The sequence below is a fragment of the Tigriopus californicus genome, chromosome 4, assembly GCF_007210705.1.
Source record: "Tigriopus californicus strain San Diego chromosome 4, Tcal_SD_v2.1, whole genome shotgun sequence".
In the NCBI taxonomy this organism is placed as follows: Eukaryota; Metazoa; Arthropoda; class Copepoda; order Harpacticoida; family Harpacticidae; genus Tigriopus; species Tigriopus californicus.
This window is the reverse complement of record NC_081443.1, coordinates 7,538,591-7,550,999: the sequence shown is the minus strand read 5'-3', so window position 1 is coordinate 7,550,999 and position 12,409 is coordinate 7,538,591. Positions and strand designations below refer to the sequence as shown.

Here is a 12,409-nt window from a genome sequence, read left to right as displayed (position 1 = left end):
CTTTTTTTTATGAATTTGGATATGGAGAATGAGTGATGGATGTTGATCCTTTGGCTAGTGTTTCTGGCAAGCTTGTACAAACTGAACTGCTTTGCAATAGGAAGTTATATAATGTGTGTGGATAAGTTCATGACGAAAATAGATCCGCTTGCTTTTGGTGGTTTTTTGTCCAATTTATCCTGCATATTTGTGACTCAATGAGGTGTGATTGGAAGCATTTCTGAGAACGAATTTTACTCTCATCTTTCACACAATTACGGCTACGGATGGGATTACACGAGAAACATTGTTGCAGCTTCACAATACAAATGTGTTTATTTCATTTGCCCTGAAAACTTGTATCAAAAATCTGCAAACCGTTAAAAATTATTGTGAGAAATGTTTATGCATGTCCACTATTGCCTAAAAGTTTTCGATTCAACGTTTCCCGTATCGTTCTTTTAAAGAAGTTTAGTTTGCCATTGAAAATGCTTCGAAGGAGCAATGAATTATCGAGTAGTTCCTTGATTTAAGTCGAATAACCGTCAGGCTAGATGAGGTGCCCAAATCATCTTAGAGCTGCCATTAAAACATGAATTAAAATCAGCTTTAGTAATTCTCGAACCGGAAACGCGAATAGTCGTTTAAAACACTTGTTTCAAAGCGCTTGCGTCCCTAATGGACAAAGTCTCCCGAGATACGCCAATCAAAGCTCAATTCAACGGCATCCAATTTCTTAATGATGAAACCACCGACAAAACCAAATCATTTATCACTCGCTCCTCTTGCTCAAAAGCCAATTGCAGCTCACTTCCACTTACGCACTCTTTCACTCGCCAGACCCTCAACTTCTTCTAATACGTCTTCATTTGTACTCTCAAACAGCTTACCGTGTAGAAACGAAAGAACGGATGAAGCATCGTGAACGATCCCCGTCTTAGTTCTTAGAAGCGGTTGTGCAGTCAAAAAACCCGATTACTCGCTAATGCATTCCGGCAGCTTTGCTCAATTTGTCCAGGCATAAGTAGTGACATGTCGTCTTCCAAGACTAAAAAACTAGTGTTAAAAGCTAAGTTTGGAGCTATGTGATTATACATTTACTCTTCCCGGAGCGTCTTTCATATCCTTTCAATTCACATTGACTTCAATTGGTGGTTCAGCCTCCTTTCGTATGAATTCCTCAACGGGGAGTCGAGGGCAGTATATGAATACACTCCAGGAAAATCATGTTTTTTGTCAACGATGTCTATCTTTGTTTTTGTATCCATGCTTGCTTCCACTTCAAATGGAAACGCCGTCAGTCCTAAAATTGCCCGTTGACATTTACAAAGTTCTTGGGACTTTTGGGGGAAACAAAGGACCTCGAAGGGGTCGTTACCGACAACTCCTGAAAATATGTGGTTGCTTAAGTCATGACCTTGACGACTCATTGCTTGACCAAATCATCGGCAATTTCTTTCCCAAACCACTAAAATGCATGCTTGGCAAAAAAGATTCCCCCAGAGATATCTTCCAGGCTCAAACTGACAATTATAAGTACGTGAGAGTGATCCGTCATCCATTCAATATCAAATGACGGAGCAAGCTCGAATTTGCTCTGTCCATCATGATTGGTGGTAGTAAATCCCCTCACCCGGAGATTGGATTATATGTCTAGCATTGACAAAGACCCTGATGACTCTTTATATTCCCCCGACAATACGAGGCTATGATTCGGGCTCAGATTATTTCAACAAGCTCTGATATGCTAAAATAGCGTAAATTTGTGCTCCTCAAGAACAAGCAGACAAGTCAAGATGTGTCTTGTTCTTGATGCTGATCAGAGTCAGTGATAGGAAACACAAGAGATCCGGAGAGAAAGATTACCTCACGTACATGCAAATGATGATTGTACTGCACAACATCATATGAATTGCACCAATTCAACTGAGCAATCTATTGTGGAATCTTCATTCGAGAAAAAAAAGAGTTGTTGAGTTTCCGTGCCAATCTTCTTGGGTGAAAAACTGAGCATTTTCATGTTCAGAAATCACAGCCCATAGACCACCGAATCTCAATTCACCCGCTAATGGATAGCCTCACAGAGAAACGAGCAAGACTCATTATTCGTAGTATATATACGAAGTAGTTATTAGTAACGAAAGCACAAAAAGTCATCACTTTTTTTTCTAAAATAAACGTCCCTTATTCTATATTCTAAAGCATGTTTGAAGAAACGATGAAACCTCAAAAATTAGTCGTAACCCATTCTTACGGCGAACTCAAGAAAGTCTTAAAGGGTTAACTATGTTCAGAGCACAAGCACTAAGGGTGCAAGTGAATCAATGCTAATGTCGCCATTTTTAATCGTTTTGATTTTTTTTGTTTCATTTGGTTTTCTCCACAATAAGATGCCTACAAAAATCATCGTAATAAAAAACGAGAAGATATGTATGAGTAACTGTCACGGTTTGTGTGAGGAATTAAACTCTACAATATTTGGCATATCGGATAACAAAAAGACAGGTTCACCCAGTCTTACCAAAAAAATGTTGTTTGATTCTTAAATGTCTTACACTTGTCGTAAAGTGTCTTGTGCATACCATCCGTTTTCATTCTTCAGATGCCTTTTTTTGAGAAAGGAATTTCCACTCTTTAGGCTCTTTGTCTGAACATCCCGAATAAAGTGGTGAGGGTGTTTACTTTATGGTTCCATTCACTGAGCTCACCACCCGGTTGTTAGGTTTTCCTCTGGAATATTGACAATTGCTCATGAAATGCAAGACGGATTCATGCTAAACTGATCTGATTTTTTGCTTCTTTGCTTTTAAGGATCGATTCGACGTTATTTGCCATCTTTTCATGCAATATTGGCAATCGGTCGGTGTAAAGAGGCCATCAATAACTACGTAACATATCAGTGGCAAATACAGGAACTACCTTGAATATTTCGATAATTTAAAGTGTGACTTGGCAATTTAAGTCACATTATTATGCAATCAAGTAAATCGCTTGAACATCCTTGAATTTTGGCACGGATCCTACAATTCTGCAGAAAACGGGATATAATAACATCGCTTTTTAGTGGCAATTTGAGTGTTCTGAGGGCTGTTTTTTTTAAACGCTAGTTATGGCTTGGGCTTTATTCAGAATGAGTATCCACTCACCATTCCGGTCAGTGTATTTTTTTTACTGAATGACGTCCAAGCACCAATCTCCGAGGTAAGATCTCTAAGAAACTCACCTTTGGACACATAACTTGTTCGGTTTATCCTTGCCTAGTTTGGTGACCTAACCACTTTTCCCCATTTTCAAGAACCAATCCTCGAGTAGCCATAGCAACACAGCGTTTCCAAGCTTTTTTCTTCTCACCAACTGACGGTGTCGGTCGAAACCATTTGAGAATGCTGCTGCTTCTTCATTTCTGACCCTTTACGCATCAATTATTGCATCCACTAACCACCGTGTTACAACACACTCAGCTATTTGTCGAGATCGAGTGCAAAGATCCCAACTCGATCTCAAGGTCATGGGGGTTTTAGCGTCTTCGCTCAACTTTTTAGTGCTGAGATTGGGGAACCCTTGTAGAGTACGAATCAAACTGACAAAGGTCAACTCAACGAATCCTCTTCGGTCTTGGCATGGACCTCTGAATGTTTGGGTGAGCAAGAACTGGCAATTTCAAACAATTTTGGCACTTATTGAAATGCGTGGTTTGTGGAACCTGCTTTAGCCATCCACGTTATATTATAACAAGTAAAATATTCTACATTACATTCTATGGTGAAGATGGACATTTTGATCGGTAGACCAAGAATCCAAATGTGGTTGGATTGATGTTGGAGGATATCGCTAACGTAATTGATCCTTACAATTCACTAAATAGCAAATCTTGGTGTCATAAATACTTCACAGTTCACACTGAATCGCAATAGTTCTCAAGGGTAGGAAAAAATGCATTTTGGAACAATCAAGAGGTTGGAAGGAAATAACTTCCTATTCATTAATAACACGCTAAAGAACAACCCGAGGCGGTTCTTTGACGCTCGCTGAGTTTTCCTCCTTTTTGGAATGTACAATATCAGACTTCGGTCAGACATGTTTCAGTTGTATGACAACTATGAAGTATAAGAACCCACTACCAACTAACTTCAAAGAGCAAGGAATTAGGTCATTTTGGCATGTGTTCGCTTGTCCCATGCTTGTAACATATGTTTCTATGTCCTCCGAAACAAAAAAAATGCGAATTAGCAAGATTATTTTTTCGTTCCGTGGAACACTCGTTCGCAAGAAAACTTGCCATCAAAAATTTTGACCGCAAAAAAAAGTTGCATTTGAATAAAAATATGGAGGGGATTTCACTAGTTCAATCAGCTTTACATTAGTAAGTGATTGATATCTTATAGAAAAATGTGTGCTCGTAAAAAATTGATCTGACAAATTTTGTCCTTAGTTAAAGTTCTTCTTAGAATTGAGAAAAACTCGATTATTGAGTTTTAAACAAAGCAAATGACGGCAGCTTAAATTTTGGGTCCTTATTTCAGGCTGGTTATCCCCCGAGAAAAATGAAGTCTTTGCAATAAATTTAATCCAGTAATGGCAACAAATTGGCAACTGTTGTTCCCCCATTTGTTTTGATTTATTCGCAATTAAAGAACAGGATTACTTACTTCTGGACGTATACAAAAACTGAAGCCCATGTTAATTTGAATACACCCTTTCCATGGCGTAATTCCAGGGGAAAGTGATCTTTTTTTGATCATTCAACAAACAAAGCTCTAATCGTGACAATCATGTTCTCCATCAAGACCATTAGATTACAAAATTGGATGCTAAAGGCATATTTTCTCTAAATGCCATCAGTTCGACTACTTTTACATAATTTAGTGATAGTTAGTACAATGCAAGGAAAGAAAAAGCAAATCGGAACCAAGGTATTCCGTGGAAAGCACAATTGACGCGAACACATCCTTTGAGCACAATTTGCTCGAGATTCTCAGTTAAACGTGACAATTGTCAAATAAGTCAAATCAGGACCGCGATAGAAAAGAACCAAGTTTTTGCACAATGATATAGATTTCACCCGAAGATACGATGTCAAATCATGAAGAAACAAGAACTTTGGCAGAGCAAAAATTGATAAGCAGCATTCTCGAACTCCTTAAAAGGTTCAAAATCCCAGAAATGCCGGGAAGTGGCAATTCATGTACTTCAAGGTGTCCTGGTTCTGAAGTCGTGAAACAGGAACGGTTCGGCACACAAGTCGTCGCTTCTTTTTGCCTTGAGGTATAGCGAGTTTAGTGTTTAGGTGCATGAAGTACAAGGCAATTACCGACCAACTAGAAATATACGCTTGTTCATTGAAAACAGATAATTTGCAATTGTAAGCACAGGCTGAGGATTTCAATGAACTCCGACTCTTTCTATTCTTGTGGGACATCACTATTGTTCTTGCTTCCAGGTACTCGGATTATTCAAAAACTTGGTGGCAGATTCATTTGCACTTCTTTTAAATTTGCAAATCTTATAATGCGAGACGAAACACATTATCTACAAAAAGGTGCCTCATTCTGTTGTACTATACGCATGGCTAAACTAGAATGCAAAAAGTAACACAAATTTTGGGATATGCCATTTCTCAACAAATTCAAAACTGACGGTCTTCCACGCTTGCGTCGTATTGGCTATTGAGATTGTAGTTAGCCCACAATGTTGATGATGCGGTAGATTGAGTGCTCCAGATTAAATGCATTTGAAACATGTGGCTAAATGTTTCTATCCTTGTCCTTGTCCATTGGTTGGTTCACTCTGTAGCCTCAAGCCCCAACGGATTGCGTCATCTAAAAATGAGTCTTTTTGTCCATCTCCGCAATTAGCCGTTCCTTTGGGTTGAGGATGTTAATTCGACCCCAAAATTACTGATTTGAGTCGGGAAATTGGGATATTCATGCACTCGGACGAAGTACAGCCGGATGTAATAAAACACTTGAATGAGGAAACCCCAATTCAATCTTGGTAAAAACCAATCCCAAGACTCATCAATCTACGAGGAAAAGACGAATAAATGCTGCTTTAGCGAGTACATGCGAGGCCAACGATCCTGAACCAGTTTTCGATGAGCAAAGCGCCGATCGGCATCCAAAGTCCGTACTTGATGCAACGGAAAATCCCTCGGCGACTGAAGTAGCTGGCGTTGAACTTGCCGGGTAAATTTATTCACTGGGATCACTACCGTGGGCTTCTTCTTAACGGATGCAGGGTTCCTTTGGGGGTTGCACATGAAATATGGAATTCAATTTAATGTAATCGTTTTTGCGAGTTGATATGGCTTGATTTGTGAGGCGTTGACCATAGAAGAACCGGACAGGGAGTTTGAGGTGGGAAGGTTAAAAAGTGCTCTTGCTCCTGTTGAATATGAAAGGCAACCCTGATCGGGAGTGTTCTCTGGTCTAAGAAGCAACCCTCTTGAAATTTTGGAATACAACCGACTATTTAATGGATGGAATCGAAGTTAAAGCCGTTCATACGGTGTAAATACTCAATCAAGCAAGGAGCTTGTGGATTCAGATCAAACTTTTTTACAAACCTGGATCCAAAATGCTCCGGGTAAGTCAAGCCGTATATAATCCTTCTTTAATCAATGTAACTTCTTCGTGATTCTTTATCGTAGTGACTTCAACGCATTTACCCAATTTAATGGGAGTATAATAAGACTTAAAACTGATATCAGACCTATCTTTTAACGCATGTGCTGTCTTTGACATACACTTGAAAACCAAATTTTATATTTTTACAAATATTTTTGCATTGTCTATGTATGTGAAAATATCTAAGCAAGCTATGATCAGTTTTAACTTCAAGACCTGGAGGCATTGTCACTGATTTGAAACATCTTATTTTGTCAACTTTAGCCTGATTGTACAGTATTTTTTGTAATTGTTAAAAAAAAATTAAATTTTTACAAAGAATGCGCACTAGATGCACGTGCCTACTGGTTACATCAAGGTACATGGTCAAAGTCTGGATTTCCCCACATGTCTAAAACCTTATCAATCAATACTGACTTGTACTTTTAAAAGAACAACCTTCGAAAATTCACCTTTTTTGAATCTTTTGGCATCGGTGAAGAACAATGATTTGCGAAAAGTCAATATGATTCCAAGCAGTTGCTTAACTAATTTCGAAGAATCTTAAAATGAGTTTTCATTGACTACTTTCACTTTGCTCATACTTGAGAAAGATGTTCCCAGAAATTATTAAGTACTTATATCTAAACAAGCCGTGGACAGGATCGTAAAATAAATATTATCTTTTTGGTTGCCATCTCTTTGTGTTGTTTCAAAACTCGCGATCACGCTGACAGAATGAAAAGCTTTTGCTTTGACTCATTACCGTAAAATCCCTTTGGATAAAGCAAATTCGCAATACTAGGTCAGATTTACGCTCAAATCATTATTTTTTTGCCAAAAAGTTATAAACCTCCACTACCACAAACTGCCTTAATGAAACAATAGGACCAATCAAATGCAACACTTAAGAATATATACGTTTCAGAGACTGACTCATAGGAATCAGAGTCTCGACTAAAATGTAAATTCCTTCTTCTCCTAATTGGTTGTGGAAAACACATAAAATCGATATTAAATATGTGCAAATTGTAGACTGCAAAAGTCTGACAAGGATGAGGGGCTAGGCTTTTGTTATTTCTGCATGGTTGTTAAAAAATCCTGAATTGCAGACACTCCTCAAAAGGGATATTCCTGTCCTGACATAACTTTAATGGCTCCGACATCTCCCACGCATGACGAGTGCCCCGGGCAAAAATAATTAACAATACGCCCGTATAAAGCCAACGCTCGTATTTCCTTATAATGTTATATGGTAATCTAGGTTTGGTCAAGGCAGACTGCTAAACAATCTTGATATCGAAATTGACGCTATAAATCACTTTTGAGAAGGTTCAACCGAGTTTTGATGAGCTAGACTGGGAACCATTAGTTCAGTATGTTCGTGGTCAGGGATAATTAACTTTTTTCGCCTGACCATCTTCCCACGGAAAGTGAATGCAAACGAATGTGCGTAGGCAGATATTGTATTTTTAAAAAGGCACGAACGGATTGGCGTGTAATTGTAATGCAAAAACGAATAATCTCAGCATTGTTCAATGTGGTGTGGCATTCTATTTTTCGCACATCTTGATTCGTCAGTCTGTATCCGGGTTGAAGCAAACAACATGTTTCAAACCATATCATTTTGAGCGATTATAAAGGTTTAAGATTGATGAGGGAGACAAGCTTAATCATCCACTAATGAAGCAGGTACATCTGTTAAATGGCAAACTTAACTCAAAAAGACGTTATCCAAACCCATCTGCATCAAGTCATTAGTTTGAAATTAGCATGTTTCGAGTCAAATTCCTCTAATTCAACAAAGCATCAACACTCCTTATTTAACTACTTTTCTGCTTAACTTGACAAATTGTACTAAAATATCATTTGGCAGCTACTGAAATATTCTACCCTCCACTCCCCCTACACACGATTACGGAAAANCTCAAAAAGACGTTATCCAAACCCATCTGCATCAAGTCATTAGTTTGAAATTAGCATGTTTCGAGTCAAATTCCTCTAATTCAACAAAGCAGCAACACTCCTTATTTAACTACTTTTCTGTTTAACTTGACAAATTGTACTAAAATATCATTTGGCAGCTACTGAAATATTCTACCCTCCACTCCCCCTAAACACGATTACGGAAAAACATGTTATCGTTTGGTCATAAAATTGGTAGAGACAAACAAAAGCAGCCAATTAAAAAAATTCTAGCTCGAGCTAACGGCCAAATGATGTTAGTTAGCAATTTTGTTGGAGCCAGAAGCGCCCCCTCCAGGAAAGAAAGAGAAACTTAAAAAGAGGTTTCGAGAGTTCTTTCAATCCGGGAAAGTCTTTTTGTAAGGGATTAAGACCATTTTGCCGATTCCGAATCAATCTTGACATTTTCAGATTGAAATTGCATGGCTGAAATGATGGATTGCCCCGGTTGAATGCAGCCGAGGTGTATGTTTCGTGCAAAACTTGAGATTGAGACGAGCGCGTCAGACTGCATGCATTAAATTGATTTAGCCGTCAGATAATGCAAAAGTTCAAGAGGGAATGTTGCTTTAACCTTAGTTTAGAGCATGAAGAAGAGATGACCTTTTGAAGTAGTCAGCAAAGCCTTAAACCATTTGAAGCAGATTCAAATTGACTAAAGTGTTAGAACTTCTTCACATAGTCACTTGACAACTATTAACATTTTTGTGGGGACTGTCATAAACATCCCCTAAAGTATTCAACCCCGACAAGAATGCACTCGTCACGAAACATCAGGATAGTGATAGAAGCTTGGAGCAAATAAGTATCATGTTAGGTAGTTTGATTCATTTTCAAATACGGCAACTTTAGTTTACCCAGTTTTTTAAGAACACTTCAAGCATGTTAAGATGTAGATTTTGATTGATTTAAAGAATTCGAAAGAAAACGAGGATAATGCGCACTAAATTTCACCATGCCAATCTTTGCTTACAAGCATCTTCGTTCAAATGTCGGCGAACTTTGTGCGCTAATGCCAATTTTCTTCGCGAGCCTCCTTTTCCACTTAAATGCACCCATTAGGATATCTCTCATCTTCGTCAACTGATCCTCGAATGAAATGATTTGCTTTTAGGTGATTGTGGTAGGCTGCCTGTTGGTGCACTTCAGTGCCGGTGTTCCCTTCCCATTTGCTGCTCCTGGCAAGAATTGCGATTTGGTGCGCTCCTCCCGTAACACGGGTGAATGCTTCAATGAACCGGAATGTTCCAATCAATGCCGGACCATCAATGAGCAGCAATGCAGCACGGTCAACCGACAGCAATGTAACACCGTCAACGAGCAGCAGTGCCAAAACATCAATGAACAAAAATGTAGTACCAAGGTGGATCGCCAATGTTCGACCGTGAATGACCGCCAATGCTCGACGGTCAACAAACAGCAATGTAGTACGGTCAACGAGCAGCAATGTAACACGGTTAATGAGAGGAAATGCAACACGGTTAACAAGCAAAAATGCGACACGGTCAATGAGCGACAATGCAAAACGGTCAACAAGCAGCAATGCAATACGATCAACGAACAACAGTGCTCCACGGTCAATGAACAGCAGTGTTCAACGGTCAACGAGCAGAAATGTACTCAAGTGCCGCAAACGACCAATGAGCAGCAATGCAATACCGTCAACGAGCAGCAATGTAACACGGTCAACGAGCAACAATGCTCCACAGTCAATGAGCAGAAATGTTCCCAGGTCCCGCAAACCATCAATGAGCAGAAATGTACCACCGTTAATGAGAAGCAATGCTCCACGGTAAACGAGAATAAGTGCTCTACCACCTATGAACAACAATGCTCCACCGTCACCGACCAACAATGTTCCACCGTGAATGAACAACAATGCTCCACCGTAAATAAACAACAATGTAACACCGTCACCGAGCAACAATGCTCCACGGTCAATAAGCAGGAATGTTCCACTACCTATGAACAACAATGCTCAACAACTTACTCAACAGTGAACAAGAATCAATGCTCAACTGTCCACGAAAAGGTGTGCAAAACTGTGCATGAAACTGAATGTTCCAGCGGGAGAGGCAGCCACGGTGGATACCATAGCAAGAGATGGAAGCGAAGCCCTCATTTCTATAAGAAACATGGAAGCACCCGTAGCCACCGCAGGAGCTATGGTCACTCTCAAAAAAGCTATGGCGGGAAACAGAATTGCCGCTCGGTTCCCAAGCAGAAATGCTCATCCGTTCCCAAGCGGAAGTGTTCCAACACTCAGCAAAAGGTTCCAAAGCAGGAATGTCGCAAGGTACCCAAACAGTCCTGTCGATCTGTGCCCAAGAAGGAATGTCGACCTGTATCTCGACAACAATGCAACAATGTCCCTCAAAAACAATGTCGCAATGTCCCAAGGCAGCAATGCCGCCCTGTTTCCCGTCAACAATGCCAGAAGGTACCCAAACAACAATGCCGAAATATTCCCCGACAAGAGTGCCGAAACGTTCCTCGTCAACAATGCCAAAACGTACCCCGGACCACATACAAACAACAATGCTCCAACGTACCCCGCCAGCAATGCCGAAATGTGCCCAAAAAGCAGTGCAAAAACGTGGCTCGGCAGCAATGTCGCTCAGTCCCCAAGACTACCTACAAGACCCAATGTACCAATGTACCCCGTCAACAATGCCGCAACGTGCCCCGCCAACAATGCCGTAACGTGCCCCGCCAATCGTGCACCAATGTTCCTCAACAGGAGTGCAAGAACGTATCCCGGCAACAATGTAGAAACGTTCCGGAGCAACAATGCCGCAATGTACCACGACAACAATGCCGCAATGTGCCTAAGCAAAAATGCGTCAATGTTCCTCAGCAGGAATGTAAAAATGTAGCTCGCCAACAATGCCAAAACGTTCCCAAACAAGAGTGTCGCAACGTTCCTCGAAGGGAGTGCAAGAATGTTCCTCGCCAACAATGTCGCAATGTTCCAGAACAACAATGCCGCAATGTTCCGCGACAGCAATGTGAGAACAAATGCGTGGATGCTTATTGGTGCAAGGTTTGCAACTGACATTGAACTCAAATCCATCATAACCTGTTTACAAAAAAAGGGGCCACCTTGTCCCAGTTTTTACTAACCCCATTTCTAGGGCATTTCTTGTATCACTGCCATGACTCACGTGCTTTAATTCTCAACAAATTCTTTCCAATCAATAAAGGAACGCTGGCTTTTCTGACAGCATGGTCACAAAAACCTGACTATGGTAGGAGTTATTCAGGCAACTGTTATCATATTTTTTACAATAGCTAGTCATCTCCTTTTTATTGAAGAAAGACAGATTCAAGACTTTTTCAAGCTCCTTTCGAAGGATCTCATTCGCCATCGTCAATATAATTCGTTTTTCATTTTTTAACCAAAGTAAAATGTCAATTCAATTATTTCGCTGAACAACTTATTGCGGATCTATACTGACACCATAAATACACCATCAACCCTTCTGAGAGATCTTTCAAATCCTATAAGGGAATAATTACAAACACCAAATAGGAATAAACAGAGAGCTATATGCCGTTTACTAGCAGCATACCAGCAAATTTTCATCATCATCTTTATCAATTAAATTATGCTAAAAAAGCTAATGGTAAGTTTAGAAAAAGTGACTTTTGAAAGTTAGTCTCCAAAAACTAGTGAAGTGCTTTTCCTGGTATTATTTGTTGGAAAGTGATTTTTGCCAAAATGTTGTCGTTTTATCAATCATGAAGTGTACCTGCCACCTCCTATAAAATGATTATTTACATATCATAACTATTCGGAATTTTACCCCATAGAGGATTTGAAACATCTCCCAGAGGGGGTTGAAGGCTTAAAATTGTGT

General features: G+C 39.8%; 1 protein-coding gene across 1 annotated transcript; it reads left to right on the top strand.

Annotated features, from left to right (window-relative positions):
• Nucleotides 1-6,459: 6,459 nt before the first annotated feature.
• On the top strand, nucleotides 6,460-11,807 carry LOC131879687 (axoneme-associated protein mst101(2)-like). The gene is made up of 2 exons (XM_059226063.1): nucleotides 6,460-6,564; nucleotides 9,664-11,807. The coding sequence occupies exons 1-2, from the start codon at nucleotides 6,556-6,558 to the stop codon at nucleotides 11,602-11,604; spliced, it is 1,950 nt and encodes a 649-aa protein (XP_059082046.1). The 5' UTR covers nucleotides 6,460-6,555; the 3' UTR covers nucleotides 11,605-11,807.
• Nucleotides 11,808-12,409: the final 602 nt, after the last annotated feature.